Source organism: Pelobates fuscus, chromosome 1 (genome assembly GCF_036172605.1).
Source record: "Pelobates fuscus isolate aPelFus1 chromosome 1, aPelFus1.pri, whole genome shotgun sequence".
In the NCBI taxonomy this organism is placed as follows: domain Eukaryota; kingdom Metazoa; phylum Chordata; class Amphibia; order Anura; family Pelobatidae; genus Pelobates; species Pelobates fuscus.
Genome location: NC_086317.1, coordinates 168,538,079 through 168,556,276, shown reverse-complemented (window position 1 = coordinate 168,556,276; position 18,198 = coordinate 168,538,079). Strand labels below are relative to the sequence as shown.

Below are 18,198 nucleotides of genomic sequence, written 5' to 3'. Positions count from 1 at the left end.
GACCACAACTAAAACCAGAGCGTTTATTACGGTCTTACTTGGCGTAAATAGTCTTGGCCAGGCAGTCCCGCCTCGTGTCGCACTCAGATTTCTTGCATGGCTTCTTAAATACTTGTTTCCCAGCCGTTATCGTCCGAATGCGCAGCATATCCAGCAGGCTGCTAGCAGGAATCCGCAAGAGATTTGCAGTAACCGCAATAAAGTCTAATTAAAAATATATAAACAAAAAAAAAAATGTAAAATGTATGACACTACCCTAAAATATTGTATTATAAATTAACACTTTAGGGAAGCCTCTAACTCTGGAACAACATGCTGAGGGATTGGGTCCAAAACATCACTCGTAGCCTTTTTTAAATTTCTCTCAAATGCTTTTGTCTCTAAAGCCTGTGCTCATCATTCACTAAAACTGGGGATTGTGGAGCTTTCATATGGGAATAGCAAATCAACAAAATAGCAGAACTGGAATACAAATTCAACTCTATGTTTGTAGCTCGTTTATTTTGGCCTTAAACCACCAGGTCAAAATCAGTATCAATGTTGTCATAAAATATCAGCTCAAATATAGAAAGATAATTAAAATATAAATAGTAAAAATACTGTTGGATTTGCAAACCCATGGCTCATATTTAGCAGCATACAGCTACTAATTGCTGTGATGATAGATACTATCCATCTTAGTGCTCTCCTACTAGTAACTCAAATGTATATAAGTCAATTGCACGCTCTCCAAGATATCCCCATAGCTACCACAACTGTACGGTATAATGGACATATCTTGTGCATGCGCACTTCACCTGTGGTCGGCCTAAGCTGGATAGATAAAGAAGGTATCTGCTTTATTTGCAAATGAAAGTTTACATTTCCATTAGAATAGGTTTATTGAAGTATATTGAGTTTATTTTTTGTTTTTCTTATTCTATTTGTTGCCTTAAACTTTTAAAGTTTATTTCAATTACATTTTTTTTTTTCTCCATTCTTTATTTTTGTGGTGCAAGTAGAGTCAAGTTATTACAACGACACGTTATAAACGTCTCATCAAAACATTTCAAGTGAAAAATCCGTTAACATGTTATAAAAGGCTGCACCGTTGTTTTTTTTTTGTTTAAGGCAAATGAAAAGGAAATGTACGTTGACATTACAATTATAACATTTGAGGCATTTATGCGCTGGTAACATATGAATTTTAAAGAGTACATAAGGCCTATGTATGTTGAGGATGGTCGACTATTCAGTAATGTAAGTAGTGCGGTGCTGATGTTACGTTTTTAAGTATACCTAAGGCCTATGTATGTTGAGGATGATCGGCTGTACCAAAATGTAAGTGGCACAGTGCTGATGGTACGTGAGTTAAAGATAGATGGCAAATAAATAAATAAAAGGAGGGACATGGAAATAAAAATAAAACAGCCTACCAACATAGACAATAAAGAAAACAGTTGCTGTTACAGATAGTATCTGAATTATATTATTTGAGGCAGTTATGCGCTGGTAGCTTATGAATTTTGTTAAGTATACATAAGGCCTGTGTAAGGTGAGGATGGTCGACTGTACCATAGTGTAAGTAGCACGGTGCTGATGTCACTTGAGTTAAATATAGATAGCAAATAAATAAATAAAAGGAGAGTCATGGAAAGAAAAATAAAACAGCCTACGAACATAGACAATAATGAAAACAGTTGCTGTTTCAGGTGATACGTAAATTATATCATCCGAGACAGTTATACACTGATAATATGAGAATTTATAAAAATACATGTGACGGAAGTATATTGTGGGTGGTCGAGTGTACAAAAATGTAAGTAGCACGGTGTCGATGTTACTTGGGTTAAGAAGTAAAAGGAGAAACGGGGGTAGAAAACAGCCTACAGACATAGGCAATAATGAAAACAGTGACTGTTTCAAATAAAACGTACCTTAGGAGCATGTAGGGATTATATCGTTGGTAATGTACCGCTATAAGAGCAGTTAAGGATTATCTGTGCTGATGTGGTATGTCTATAATAGCATGTGGAAAGGGCATTAATAACGCGTGTTGACAATAGATCCTCATATGAGCAAGGGTGGCTGAATCTTCTGGTTTGTGATCATTTAGGTGTGGGGTCTGTCGGCAGTGTACGACTTTATCAATGTGGAGTAATTTGTGGAGTACCTTTGCTGGTGCTGCAGGGCTGCTAAGGCACGTGAGGGGTGCGTATGTAGCCAGTGTGTGATGTTGAAAACCTTGAAGGGGTGCGTGTGCTAACATATAAGTTAGGAACTTGAAGGGCTGTCTATAATTAGTATTAAATGTTAACTACGTGTATTATGAAGTGTCGCTCAATAACCCCTGAGCGCATGGGGGGGAGCGGGGCCGAGTTAGGTGTTACGGATACCGGCCTGTTACTGTCAGGAGCAAACAAACATTTGAACTGAAGGGTTCAGCGCCCAGATTAACAAAACATTTGTGCAACATTACGCTGCGGTTGTCAGTCTGCGGTTCTCTCGCCACTAAGCGTCCCCAGCAGTTTCAGCCTGTGTCAGTCCCTGCCCGGGGGGTAAACGGGACTATCTTGGAAACGTCCCAAGTGTCTGAGTGTTTCGCGATGCTTGTCTCAGGCTGTGTTATGCCCAGCTTTTGCAGGAAGACTGTAGCTTCGTCCGCCGAGGAGATAGTGTAGTTGCGGCTTTCCTTCGTGGCGATCAGGGTTCGTGAGGGTCCCCATTTGTAGGCGATTCCTGCTGATCTCAGTGCTTGCGTGACCCATTGGAGGGATCTTCTCCAGGTAAGTGTGGAGCGGCATATGTCCTGTAGGAAGTGAAGCTGCATTTCTTCGAAGGGGTAGGGCGCTTTGTTTCTCGTCTCTCGTTGGACCGCCATTTTGTCTCTGAGCATAAGAAAGCGTACCATCACATCTCGAGGTACCCCTGCAGGGGCTCTAGCTGAGGTGGCTAGTCTGTAGCATCCATCAAGTTGTATGTTTTTGGCAGTTCTTTGTTGCAGTAATGCTGTGAGTAGGCGGCGTATGAAATGCGGCAGCTCTAGGTCGTCTACCGTTTCTGCAATGCCCCTAATCTTGAGGTTTGTGCGCCGTCTCGCGTCTTCCATCGCCTCTAGTTGAAGTTGGGTGGAGTGTTGTGCGGCCTGAAGCTGCAGAAGCTGCTCTGCTTCACTTGTTTGGCGTTGGGCTATGGCGGAGATAGACTCCTCTGCACCTCTCACTCTCGCCGTGACCATAGAGATGTCTTCCCTGATGATGTCGAGGTCAGCGTTAAAGAAAGTTCTGATATTGTTCAGCAGGGCTTGAATGTCGCCCTTGGTGGCTGGGGCTTGAGGGTCCCCCTGTAGTAAGGATACCTTTGGTCCCACCGATCTTGGGATGTCATCGGGGGCATCGAGGATTCCTTCATCTGAGGAGGGACAAGTCGAGTCCGCCGGCGACGCCATTTTGGGTCTAGGCCGCGGTTGCTGTAGCAGGTCGCTGATGCTTCTGGTGGCCCCCCCCCCTCCCTGCTTCACTAGTCTTCTCTAGGATTTCTCCAGTGGTGATCCATTACTCCTCTCTACAGAACTGTGATATTTACTGCTGATTAATTCCACTAGCAAAAAGGAAGTACCACAAATCAAATATTATATATTAATATATATATTATAGATTATTTGTTTTGTGGAAGGTAAACAAAACTGGAGAATGCTCCTACCTTTGGCGTCACTAAGTGGTTCACAAGGCTGACTCTCGTCCAGTGAGTCAGCGAAGTGGATATTTCCAAGGTGCAGAAGTCCAGATAAAATCTTAAATGGAAACAGAATAGAAGTGAAATAAGCAATATGGATCAAGCACATGTAATCAGAAGCGCTGCGGATGGAAACCGAACTAAACCACAATTAAGCAACTCACTTTCACACTTACAAAAGTAAGAATGCCAAACCATGAGCGGTATTCCGCTTAATTGGGATTTTTCTACCCTCATTTTTATTCAACAAACTTGAAGATGCTGTCCAGGCACCTAAACAACCTATAGGTTAGGTTACATATTTTAGGGCAGGGATACACCTTCTGTACTCCAGATGTTGTGGACCACAGCTCCACTGATTTGCCGGCATGACTGTAAGAGCATTATGTGAGATGTAGTCCACAACACTCTGAGTGCTGCAGATTGCCAACCCTTGTTCTGGTTCTTTTTTTTTTCCTCAATCTTTCCTAGTTCGTTATTTCATTACATGTTTTTGATTATTAGTTTAACCCATAAGTGCACACGTTCTGTCTCCTCCCTTCCCAGCAGTGATTTCTTTGTGCTCCTCCAGGGATTTTTTGTGTAATGACAGCAGAAAAGTAACAATTAAAACTACCAATCCCAGAAACCCTTGCTCTGCCCATAAAAAATACAACATTAGTGCACACGTTACGCACTATAAAAAGGAAATGGGTCTGTAAAACTAAAATTATAATTTTTTAAGACTGAACGCAGTAGTTTTTTTTTTTCATTTTTACCTAATCACATCTTTCCATTCAAGTTTGTAAAAACATTAAAATGTAAAGAGCCCACCCTATTCATTATAACCACTATAGTGTGCTGTAGTTGTTATGGTGCCAGGAGTCTCCTGGTGCTGTCCCACGGTAAGTAAGGAGACAAATGAACTGACACTTATCCTGGATCCCTCATAATCAGGATTGATTACCAGTTGTTTGCTTGTTATTTATTGGTTACTTACTCAGATCTGGTATTTTATCTTTATTCACAAGTTTTCCCTTATCTATATACATGATAATTCCTTTCATTACCAGATTTTGTTTATATTACTTGAGCCTTACTGATTGTGGTATTTTTGTACTTTGTATGTCTATTTTAATTGTACCTTTTTTTCCCCTTCAATAGAAAATTAATTTACAAAATTTAGTGTGTGGTGGAGTCTATGTATTGTGCAATTGTGTAGAGTCTGAGATTTTGTAGAGATTTTTTTGCTCCAAATGATAAGCAGGAGGGGGCTATCCCTGATGGTCCAGTACAGGGTGGGGCTAAGGAGCAGAATCTGGCTGTGGTGCTCTGAGTATTAAGAATCGCAACAGATCGTGAGGAAGCGTTTAAAGTGTTCTACAATTGATACTGGTGCTGATTACAACGCTCCCTCAAGCAGGTGAAAGAGCTTGAGGCCAAGCTGCGAGAACCTTTTTTTTTTTTTTTTTTTTGGTCATTCTTTCTTTTATTGAGGCATGCAATTAATATACAACATTGGATTAGGATTAGGAGTAATGGCACATGTACAAGCATTACGAGCACAAATACTCACAGGTTAGGGAGATCTTTTAATTACAGTCAGAGCTGGAGCTCCAGGTCCACACAGGGGCCACCTCTCCTGTCTGAGCCCGAGCCATAAGTTGTCAAAGCCGCCTTATGGCTAATGATGGGAACTTACTTTTTAACAATTTCACATAAAACCAAAGGACTGTGGGCACCCGTGGGACCCAAGAAAGAATCAAATTGCTTATAAATGGTTTGACTTCTTAAAGTGGGATGTTGCCAAAGGATTTCTGACACTTTAACCACAACAACTTGCTTATAGTGGTTTTGGTGCTCTTAGACTATCCCTTCAAAAGAACAAAGACAAGTCATGTGAATAGGTAGCCTTTTATATTAGCATGATAAAAACACTCTAAAATTCAATATAAAATTTAGTGTGTGGATCCAGGAACTGGCTGGTGGCTAATGGCTATAGTATTATAAATAGAGAATATAATACAATAGTATGATGGTGTATATACCAGATGGGTTTTAGTATATAAGGTGTCTTGTACCTTTAAGTGCTGAATATACGTAATATACCTTTAAGTGCAATAGGAAAGGGTAAATGCAAAAACAAATGAAAAATAAATAAAAATAAAAATCACACATCCATTAATTGCACCAATCTTCCTTTCACGCATCACTCTCAACCTATTTTCTTAATCTGCATATTATATATATATATATATATATATATATATATATATATATATATATATATATATATATATATATAAAAAACATTTTGAATGATTATATTACTAATCCTTCTGTTTTATTTCAGAATGGAAGTACTCGATAAATGGTGTTTTCATTTAATGTTAGGCATCACATTTAATTTTTATAATAATTAATAATTTTTTCTCCTACCATAAAGATACACTGTTATCGATTATACTGTATCCTGTGTTATTTATGTATTGTATGTAGTCTCAATTTCGGGGGATATATTGACCCCCATATACATCTAGTGTCCACAGTTTCGCCCTATAGAAAGGGATAGTATTATACAATTGCCAGAGTAATTAATCGCCCCAGCATTCGGATTTTCATTCCATATATACACGTATCCTTTATAATCAGGATTTTTTTCTTTACTCCGGCTATAGATTAATGGTTGGTCTAAAATGTCAATTATCACGTTATGACTAGCTAATATATCCTTACCAAATAAATATTCTCTGTTCAATCATTTAATTTATGTAGCTTCCATCTAGCTTGTTATGTAATGCATTATCCTTATAATCTTACAATTTTACACTTATGTACAATTTTATCCACCAGTCTCTAGTAAATGAAATCCATGCCAGACATTTATGTATAGATTACAAAAAGATTGTTTGTATTATAATGAACTCAAATTCATATTCTTATATATTTTTTTATGTTATTTTACCGTTTTTACATATTGTAATCTGTATTTTACACTCTGAATATTATCTGAATACTTTGTCAATTAAGAAATGTATATTTAAAGAAGGACTGAAGCAATAGCCAACATCACGTCTCTGATGAAGTAGGGCGCACCTCCTACGAAACGCGTTAGGCAGATCATCGTTGCAGAATACAGAACCAGCCAGCATTCACCAGCAACTCATTCCTACACGCAGGACCTTTGGCAGTTACTGTTACCGGAATCACCAGTCCTGCATTCAAACCTACGTCGTCCTCACCGGCCGCCAGAATACAGACAACTTGTCTAAGTCTATCCTGATCCATCCTTAGTCAAACCAAAGGTCCTTGCCATTTTTTCACTCACAGAAGTCTGGTGATGCATCTATGAACTTTATCCAATCTGTATTTTTTGCAATTTTATTTCTTTTAATATAGTTTTAAACTGTTTAATAAACTGGCTTTTTTACACATCCAGTTTCTATTGCTTCAGCCCTTTTGCGATACATTGTATTTATCGCTACAGCACACAGTTCCATGTACTGGGTTGCTTAATCTAATGCATACTTTTTATCTTTGATACAACAAAGTATATTATTTAGAACAGGGATTATCTACCCCAAACAACATTGGGGACGGAGACACCTGCTCTATACAAATTGGTTGCATATCCTCTAGGAATCCATCCTCTTTTATTGCTGTTTTTTTAATCTTCCCATTTATTCGTTCATTTCTTTCTCTCTTCTTCTTTATATATTCCATCTCTTACTTTATCTCTATTTTCTTGATTTACAATTTTTTAATATTTATTTTTAATTTGTTTTTGCATTTACCCTTTCCTATTGCACTTAAGGTATATTACGTATATTCAGCACTTAAAGGTACAAGACACCTTTTATACTAAAACCCATCTCTATCTGGTATATACACCATCATACTACTATATTATATTCTCTATTTATAATACTATAGCCATTAGCCACCAGCCAGCTCCTGGATCCACACACTAAATTTTATATTGAATTCTATATTGAATTTAAGAGTGTTTTTAATCTTTCTTCTACATAGGTTTTTAGTGAATCCCTATTGTCTCCAGTTCATCGAGCAGCTGAGTGCTAGTCTATCTCCCTCTCCTCTGTGTGTTACATTAGGTATCTTATATTTTAGCATGTTTAAATTGCTATTTAAGAATAAAATTAAATAAAATAAAGAACAAGCAAACGTTTTATATTTATTCCCATAAAGCCGCTTTATTAATGGTAAATAGTGAAATATTTTGCAAGCTTTATATGTACACAGGATAAATTATGATCCCAACTACTGTGGAGCCTGCATTAGGATTCAGTAAGAACGTCAACGTAATTATTTTCAATGATGTTTATATCGCCATTAAGGAAACCATAAAAAATGCTTACCTTAAATATATTATTCTGAATAAAGTGATCAATACCCAAGTGCAACATCGCATCTTTAGTTACCACAAAGCAATCCTCTGAAACAAACAATGGGAAACTATTGGTATAGAAACAAAACAAATACAACCAAACAAACCTCCAGATAAACACAAGAGTATTAGAACATTTTTATACACTGCTCAAAAAAATAAAGGGAACACAAAAATAACACATCCTAGATCAGAAATAATTAAATATTCTTCTGAAATACTCAACCCATGGAGGTCTGGATTTGGAGCCACACTCAAATTTAAAGTGGAAAAACACACTACAGGCTGATCCAACTTTGATGTAATGTCCTTAAAACAAGTCAAAATTAGGCTGAGTAGTGTGTATGGCCTCCACGTGCCTGTATGACCTCCCTATAATGCCTGCGCATGCTCCTGATGAGGTGGCGGATGGTCTCCTGAGGGATCTCCTCCCAGACCTGGACTAAAGCATCTGCCAACTCCTGGACAGTCTGTGGTGCAATGTGACAGTGGATGGAGCGAGACATGATGTCCCAGATGTGCTCAATTAGATTCAGGTCTGGGGAACGGGCGGGCCAGTCCATAGCATCAATGCCTTCGTCTTGCAGGAACTGCTGACACACTCCAGCCATATGAGGTCTAGCATTGTCTTGCATTAGGAGGAACCCAGGGCCAACCGCACCAGCATATGGTCTCACAAGGGGTCTGAGGATCTCATCTCGGTACCTAATGGCAGTCAGGCTACCTCTGGCGAGCACATGGAGGGCTGTGCGGCCCCCCAAAGAAATGCCACCCCACACCATTACTGACCCACTGCCAAACCGGTCATGCTTAAGGATGTTGCAGGCAGCAGAACGTTCTCCACGACGTCTCCAGACTCTGTCACATGTGCTTAGTGTGAACCTGCTTTCATCTGTGAAGAGCACAGGGCGCCAGTGGCGAATTTGCCAATCTTGGTGTTCTCTGGCAAATGCCAAACGTCTTGCAAGGTGTTGGGCTGTAAGCACAACCCCCACCTGTGGACGTCGGACCCTCATACCACCCTCATGGAGTCTGTTTCTGATCGTTTGAGCAGACACATGCACATTTGTGGCCTGCTGGAGGTCATTTTGCAGGGCTCATGCTCCTCCTGTTCTTCCTTGCACAAAGGCGGAGGTAGTGGTCCTGCTGCTGGGTTGTTGCCCTCCTACGGCCTCCTCCACGTCTCCTGATGTACTGGCCTGTTTCCTGGTAGCGCCTCCATGCTCTGGACACTACGCTGACAGACACAGCAAACCTTCTTGCCACAGCTCACATTGATGTGCCATCCTTGATGAGCTGCACTACCTGAGCCACTTGTGTGGGTTGTAGACTCCGTCTCATGCTACCACTAGAGTGAAAGCACCACCAGCATTCAAAAGTGACCAAATCATCAGCCAGGAAGCATAGGAACTGAGAAATGGTCTGTGATCACCACCTGCAGAACCATTCCTTTATTGGGGGTGTCTTGCTAATTGCCTATAATTTCCACCTGTTGTCTATCCCATTTGCACAACAGCATGTGAAATTGATTCATTCAGTGTTGCTTCCTAAGTGGACAGTTTGATTTCACAGAAGTGTGATTGACTTGGAGTTACATTGTGTTGTTTAAGTGTTCCCTTTATTTTTATTAGCAATATATATATATATACACACACATATATATATATATATATACACACACACACACACACACATATATATACACACACACACACACACACACATATATATACACACACACACACACACACACATATATATATATATACACACACACACACACACACATATATATATATATATATATACACACACACACACACACACACACATATATATATATATATATATATATATACACACACACACACATATATATATATATATATATATACACACACACACACACACACACATATATATATATATATATATATATATACACACACACACACATATATATATATATATATATATATACACACACACACACACATATATATATATATATATATATATACACACACACACACACATATATATATATATATATATATACACACACATACATACATACATACATACACACACACACACACAGTCTTTTATTTCTGCATTCATGCTTCACTTCCTGTTAATTAAAAAAAAATAGAGAGAGCGTGTGTACATACATACATACATACATACATACATACATATATATATATATATATATATATATATATATATATATATATAAATAAATAAATAAATGTAGTAATGATAGCACTCCAAGGACTTCAAAGAAATATATTGTGAAAAAACGTAGCTTTTATTCAGGCATCTGCCAGTAGTAGATCAACGTTTCAGTTCTCTAATGGAACTTTCGTCAGGATAGAGATATATATACACACACACACACACACACACACGCTCTCTCTCTCTAATTTAAATTTATTTTAAATTAACAGGAATTGAACCATGAATGCAGAAATAAAAGACTGTACACACTATCCTGAAAACCTAGCATTTCTACAAACTGTAAAAGTACACTTTTACACACAGAACACTAAATTGGTATTATACGCAGGGCCGGATTAACATAGGGGCTGATGGAGCTGCAGCTCCAGGCCCATGCCCATGACATAGGCCCACTGATTTAAAAAAATTACACACTACTCTTAGGGTTTCCACCTGGGTGGTATTTTACTGGCACAGCCAGTATTTGAGGCTGCCTAGCCGGGGCTGATATTGCAGTCATACTGGCAATACAAATGCTGGTATTTTTCTCAGCATAAACATAGATTACGATGCAATACCAGCACTGGTCAGTCGCTCTGTGTGGAGATAGACAGGGATAGGAAGTTCCAGCCTATCCAGACAGCAACTCCCAGCCTGCAGAGACAGCCTACAGATCAGGGAAGTAAGGGGTGGGAGAAAAGGCTGCAAGGCGACATGGGGGGCACAGGGATATATGGGGACACAGACACTTGGGGACAATGGGAGATATGGGGACAGTAGGACACTAAGGGACATTGGGAGACATTATGACACAGACACGTGGGGACACAAAGACACTTGAAGACATGTCTCCCAGCCAGTGTCCCTGGTGTCTCAATGTCTTCAAGTGTCCCCTAGTCTCAAAGTATCCCCATGTGTCCCAGCCAGTGTCCCAAGTGTCTCAGTGTCCCCATGCCTCCCAGTGTCCCTGGTGTCTCAGTGTCCACATGTCTCCCAGTGTCCTTAGTGTCTGTGTCCCCATGTCGCCGAGTGTCCCCATGTCACCTAGTGCCCCAAGGGACATATTTCTCTCAGTGTCCCTAGGTCTCTGTGTTCCTAGTGACATGGGGACATTGGGAGACATGGGTACACAGGGAGACATGAGGACATAGACACTAGGGAACACAGAGACATGGGAATACTGGGGGGGACAGGGAGACATGGGGACACTGGGCGACATGGAGACACAAGAGGACACTGGTGGACAAGGGGCATTAAGACACTGTGATACATAGGGAAACTGTGATACATAGGGTCACTGGGAGACCTGGGGACATGACACTAGGGGACACTGGGAGACATGGGGAACTGAGACACTGTGATACATAGGGACACTGTGAGACCTGGGGTAATCGAGACATGGGCACTGGAAAACATGGGGGCACTAGGAGACTAGGGGACACTGAGACACTGGGCGACATGGAGACACTGGGAGACATGAGGAAACTGATATGTAGTAACACAGACAGTGGGAGACTTGAGACACTGGGGACAGGGAGACACTGGGAGCAATCCATCTATACAGCAGAATCAAACTGGAAGTCAATTTTTGGTGATTTTACAGCATTTTCTCTTATGTCACTCCTAGTGATTTACATCATGTGATGTCACCCATACATAATTAATTATGCAATGCTAGGCTGGCTTTCTAATTCTTTTGGCAGACATGCCCCCATTTTGGGCATGTTCGCCCCTTTTGGCAGGTTACGTGGTTTGTGTCAGTGGCACACCCTTTTACCTTGCCTACTGACTTCCTGCTTCACCGGACACTGCTGTTACGAGTTATGGATTTACTCAAGATGAAAACATACATTAGAGAGAGATTAGCATAGGGTATGTGTTTTCGTATATCTGTTTTCTTTCCCTCCAGCACCATCTCCATCAGATACATTACATAATTACATAGCTGAAAAGAGACTTGCGTCCATCAAGTTCAGCCTTCCTCACATGTGTTTTTGCTGTTGATCCAAAAGAAGGCAAAAAAACCCAGTTTGAAGCACTTCCAATTTCGCAACAAAATAGGAACAAAAATCCTTCATGACCCCAGAATGGCAGTCAGATTTATCCTTGGATCAAGCCGTTATTACCCTACATTGAAAGATTATATCCTTGAATATTCTGTTTTTGAAAGTATGCATCTAGTTGCTGTTTGAACATCTGTATGGACTCTGATAAAACCACTTCTTCAGGCAGAGAATTCCACATCCTGATTGTTCTTACAGTAAAAAAACATTTCCTTTGCCTTAGTCAAAATCTTCTTTCTTCCAGTCTAAACGCATGACCTTGTGTCCTATGAAAAGTCCGGTTTGTGAATAGATTTCCACACAATGGTTTGTAATGGCCCCAAATATATTTGTATAATGTCATCATATACCCTCTCAGGCAACGTTTTTCTAAACTAAATAGGTTTAAATTTGTTAACCTTTCTTCATAGCTGATATGTTCCATTCCTTTTATTAATTTTGTAGCCCGCCTCTGCACTTTTTCTAGTGCCATAATATCCTTCTTTAGAACAGGAGCCCAAAATTGCACAGCATATTCAATGTGTGGTCTTACCAGTGATTTATAAAGAGGCAAAATTATTTTCTCATCCCGAGAATAAATGCCCTTTTTCATGCATGACAATACCTTACTGGCCTTGGCCACTGATGATTGACATTGCACATTGTTGCATAGTTTGTTGTCTATAACGATTCCCAAGTCCTTTTCGTGTGTTGTTATGACTAATTCGCTTCCATTAAGGGTATACGTTGCTTGTGTATTCTTTACGCCGAAGTGCATAACTTTGCATTTTTCAACATTAAATTTCATCTGCCATTTTGAGTGCCCAGTCCCCCAGTCTATCTAAATCCCTCTGCAGCAAAGTAATATCTTGCTCACATTGTATCACATGACACTTGGGAGTGCTTTAGTGTTTTTGGTGGATACAATTCTGTAATTAGGCCCATCATAATTGTCAGCACCAGGCCAGTGGGCTCTTAATCTGGCCCTGATTATACACAGAAATAATTTCAACTCTAGAGTCTTCTTTCAAGATATAGGTTGCCCCGATAGATAAATATTTATTTTTCTTGTAGAAAACTACTCAATCTTAAAAATTGTTTTGTGAGTCATAGCCGACCACAATTATAGCTAATCCCTGCTGAGTGACTCAACTCAGACCCAACTATCCATGGACAAAAAATGTGTACACATGCATTCAAGACAGAGAGAACAAAACGGTTACTGTGGTAATGGCTGTCCAGCCAAAAAAAAATACATGCATCTCTGAAATCTCTGCAGTGAATACCACTTAACCCCTTAAGGACACATGACATGTGTGACATGTCATGATTCCCTTTTATTCCAGAAGTTTGGTCCTTAAGGGGTTAAACATAGAGCTGGTCCGATAGGCTCTATATAAGATGAGCACTAGTTGCAACATTTTCTACACCTGCATGAAGATACCACACCATATTATTCTCTCTTTTTTTTTTTCTTTGTTTGGAAGATTGGAAGAACAAAAGGTGTTGCACTGACTAAAAAATGTTTAAAGCGGCACTTTCATGGCCACATCATTTTTTAATTATATATATATATATTTTTTTTTTAACAACCCGCCCCCCCCCCTCCCGACTGCAATAAATGTTATTGCCCCCCTCGTTACCACCAAATGCCCCTAACCTCCCCATTTTACTTTTTTTATTAACTTGACTTAATACCCGGACATAGGTCCTGGGTGTCGCCATCTTTATGTGGGCAGATGGAGGCCCTGTGTGATATGTCATCTGCCCAAACTAGATCACGCTATGAAATTCCCGTGCTTGCCCAGATGAACACTTTGGCATTCGGACGTGAATTTCGTCTATTCATTCATCAGAAAGACAAATAGACGAATAGAAATTTCAAACGAACGAACGAGGACGAAACTACCGGCTCACGGCTCCCTCCTTGTAATATATTAATGAAAATAGAAGCCGCGGGGAACAGTGCTCCCCACCACTTATAACTCCCTCCATGCCCCCGTCATTCTATAAGGGTCAATATGATTGAACTCTCCCAAATGCCCCTACTCGCTATTCAACTGAAAGAGGGACCCAGGGTCCCTCCCGGCCCTCACCCATGAGCAGCAGGTGGGGGCCCTAAGTAACAAAAAGGGGGACACACACCTATTGTCTCCCCCTTTGACCCCCACCCATGAGCACCAGGTGGGGGCACCAAGTTAGCAGGAAGCATCACGAGATCATGGAGGAAAGGATGATTATTGTGGGAAAATTTCTATGACCCACTTGAGCTGGTCAAGCATAGGATAAATACATAAGACAAAATAGTCCCTATGTTTAAAGAAAACTAGAGCAGACAGGAAGAAATGAAGAACAGATCCAGAGAGAGGGAGAGAAGAGCCATCGGTTGGGGAAAGGTAAGTTCGGCATGACAGCGCTGCTTTAATTTTGGAGCCAACCTAAAAAGGTAATTTCTATGTGAGTGCAAATTTGCTTACCTTTATATTCTGTATACGTACCAATCAAACAATATGTTTATGTCTTTTTGGGTGATTATTCCTACATCTCAATTTAAAAAAGGGTGAGCACTGTACTCACCTATAAACAGTAGTTTTGTGTGATTGTGTTTTTTTTTGTTGTGTTTTTTTTAACTATTGACTATATATTTTGTTTTTCAACTTAGTAATACAGCTCCTCCCCCTCTCCAAAAAAAATCAGCCATTAACACATCCTATCTGCTGTCGTTTCAAAAGCTGATAAAAACACGATGTGACACATATTGCAAGAATGGTAACAAGATATTCTGTTACTGCAATATGTGTCACAATTAAAGGGAGGGAACCAAGTACCAAAACCACTACATCATAATGTTATGCTTTTGGTGCATAGATTCTGTCCATTTTCTTCAACAAATCTAAACACTGCTCTAAGAAATGTAAACACACCTTTCCATACAAAGGACTTGTAAAGCATGACCCAAAGGAACACGTCTTCCTAAAACATCGTTACAGATAATCAAATGCAAAGATATAAAAACATAAAGATTAAAGCTTGTACTAAAAAAAAAAAAACTAAAAGGACAAAACCCCATTTTACCTTCAAGTTTTTTGTCAGAATTAGGAAGCCAGGAGAACTGTGCCCCTTCTGGAAGATTCCATTCCGCTCTTTCAAGTTCAGTGGCACCATTTGTAATCTAAACAGAGAGAGTGTTGTTCAACCCCCAAATGGCAATGATTTTATCATGCAAATACGCTCACACTTGGGAATTTAAAGGAACACTATAGGGTTACAAATATAAATCTGTATTCCTAATACTACAGTGTCCCCTTTGCCTCCCTCCCTGCAGCACTCAAAGGGTTAAATAACAGTTAAACCATTCACCTGATTCTAGTGTGAAGGTCCCTCTGCGCTGGTCGCATATGTGCCTCTTCCGCCGTCATCATGAGGTGGAACCAAATATGCATGCGTGGGGAGTGCCGTGCGCGCATTAGGCCTTCCCCGTAGGAAAGCATTGAATCAATACTTCCTGTGGAGTTTTAGAAGACGTTGGACGTCCTCTAAAACTGCAATGTTTTCAGCTGCAAGGTTAAGGGGACAGGGACAGTGCACCCACATCACCTCAATGAGGTGAAGTGATCTGTGAGCCAACAGTGTCTTTTTAAATTAGTTCTTAATGTAAAATAAAAAGTCTATATAAAATAAAAATTATATATCTCTCATATAATGAAAGGACATTAATGTTAGCCCCCTTAAGGTGATAGACATTAAATATCTAATAAAGAGACACAAATAAGATATTTTTGGTTGTATGTGAGGTTATCATGATATTGAATTCATGAATTGTAGAAAGCAGTCTAGATGTAAGAAAGTGTTTTTTAATCAAGTTGCCATGTGGACATTGGGAGGTCATTAGAAAAGTAGAGCACAAATCTAAAAGGGGAAGTTGGCAATGGAATGTTCCTACTGTTTCACTTTTTTCCCATGGTGATTGCCCCACATCCATTACTTTACACCCCTTTTATAACACAACACTTTAATAAATCCTCTCCTTGTTTGTTTATAAAAAAAAAAAAAAAAAAAAAATACAGGGAATAGCTAATGTTGACATCCCACTCACACACACATATTTTAGCATCATGTCAGGATGCCAAATCTGGGCATTAACACTCTAGTTTCACATGGTCACTTCTATTTAACCTATTGTCATTTTCCTTGGCAGTCTTCCTTTAAATATTAGAAGTGAAGAGCACGTCAGCAGACAAACCTGGTAAAAGATGTGGAAGTTCCTTTCTGAAGGGGCCTGATGTGCCACTCTGGTCTTCTCCAGGAGGTAGGTTTGGATAGAGGCTCCTGTGATTTGTTGGGTACTAGGAAGAAGCAAAATCGCATCAACAGTTTGCAAAGTGAAAGACAAGTTCAATACGTAATAATGTAATTATGGGAATGTGTAGAGAGTACGCTTCTCCTAGATGGGATTTAAAGGGAAGCAAAGTATGGCACTTCCAATTAAAGCAGAATACAGAGTATAAACTATAAAATAAAATACGCTTTGATTTTCAACATTAAAGGGACTCTCCAAACCTCTACAAAAAACTTTAGTTGGCTGAAGTGCGTGTCCTCTTTTTTTTTTTTTTAATTTTACAAAAAGTGCAGATTTCAATATAAATAATATACTTTATTTTTGTTTTTATAATTCTTTATTTTCGTTGTGCATGAGAATACAAACATCGAAACTCACTGTGCCACAACAGCAGAACCATAAATGTGGGATTTGAGGAAACAGCACATTTTTATAGGTTAGTAAAATCAAGCTAGATCAACTCTGTGTTAGTAGACAGCAAAAATGAAGAGTGAAATAAATCATGCTAAAACAACTGGTGTCTAAAGTTAGATACCAACCTCGAAGGGCTCTGTGATACCGATATGGGAGCCCAGAGCACTGCAAAGCTCAGCTAAGACAGTAGTAGCCAGAAACCTGCTCTTATAGCTAAAATAAGGGCAAGTATGCAAACCACATTTCAAATTGTGGTGTAGCCCGGCCTCACATTTGTGGAAACGAGTGGTGGCCTCCAGAGTGTCCTTCCGCCTATGCCCTCCAAGGGCGGATCAAAGTCCCACATGGAGGCGCAGGTCAGCAAACCATGCGCAGTAGGTTAGGGCACCATGATACCCTGATGGAGTGTCAGGTTGTATTTAGCTTGTCATGGACCAGGGGGGGATTCAGCATTTCTGGAAGAGCCCACTACCCGCTCACAATTACATAGCTTCTGCGTGCTTTCTTGCTCTCTGGCGTTACCGGTGCGGTCTGCGCCTTCCATGGCAGGCCACCATAGGGCCTGTAGCCACGTGTCAGTCTCAAGTACTTTGGGGAAGCAGCATTGGTGTGCGTGTTAGTGAGGTTGGTGTGGTAAGCAGGATGTACTTTACCTGCAGGTTCTGCATGAATGTAGTGAATACTCCAGTTGTAGTCAACCTGGTCCCTACCGCCCACTAGTGGGCGTTTCAAGCTTTCATGGTGGGCAGTGGTGGGTTTTATCCACTACCCTTGGTTTTCTGGCACAACCACATGCTTCGCGCAGACTTGCACCTCCCTCCAGCCATTGAGAGCCCTTACAAAAACGCCCAACACGCATTGGGTGAACGCTTCTGTTTGATAAATCTCTCTCGATGGCTAAAAGGACGCGCACGCGATTGCACTTCTGATCGAGACGGACTAGGGCGTGATGATATAACACGCTGGAAGAGGAGGGGAGCTGATGCACTCACTGTAAAAGCAGGCACAGGAAAAAAACGTGGCATTTAGAGTGGCAGATATTAAACTGGCAAGCTAATTTCTGTTATTTTCTGTTAACTTGAATT

The 18,198-nt window shown here is 40.1% G+C and overlaps 2 protein-coding genes across 3 annotated transcripts in view; one reads left to right on the top strand and one right to left on the bottom strand.

The window, feature by feature from the left end:
* DCAF6 (DDB1 and CUL4 associated factor 6) overlaps positions 1-5,043 on the top strand; it is a 195,544-nt gene extending 190,501 nt beyond the window's left edge. Inside the window, exon 22 of the mRNA XM_063452129.1 lies at positions 5,031-5,043. The gene's annotated coding sequence lies outside the window, so the exon portion shown is untranslated. The remainder of the gene's footprint in view (positions 1-5,030) is intronic.
* Positions 1-18,198, bottom strand: part of MYO19 (myosin XIX) — an 88,556-nt gene that overhangs the window by 27,865 nt on the left and 42,493 nt on the right. For both annotated transcript variants that reach the window (XM_063452099.1, XM_063452108.1), the window contains 5 exons: positions 16,604-16,706; positions 15,436-15,532; positions 8,070-8,146; positions 3,682-3,772; positions 39-204 (listed from right to left, as the gene is read on the bottom strand). In XM_063452099.1, the coding sequence (XP_063308169.1) occupies positions 39-204; positions 3,682-3,772; positions 8,070-8,146; positions 15,436-15,532; positions 16,604-16,706 (534 nt within the window). The remainder of the gene's footprint in view (positions 1-38; positions 205-3,681; positions 3,773-8,069; positions 8,147-15,435; positions 15,533-16,603; positions 16,707-18,198) is intronic.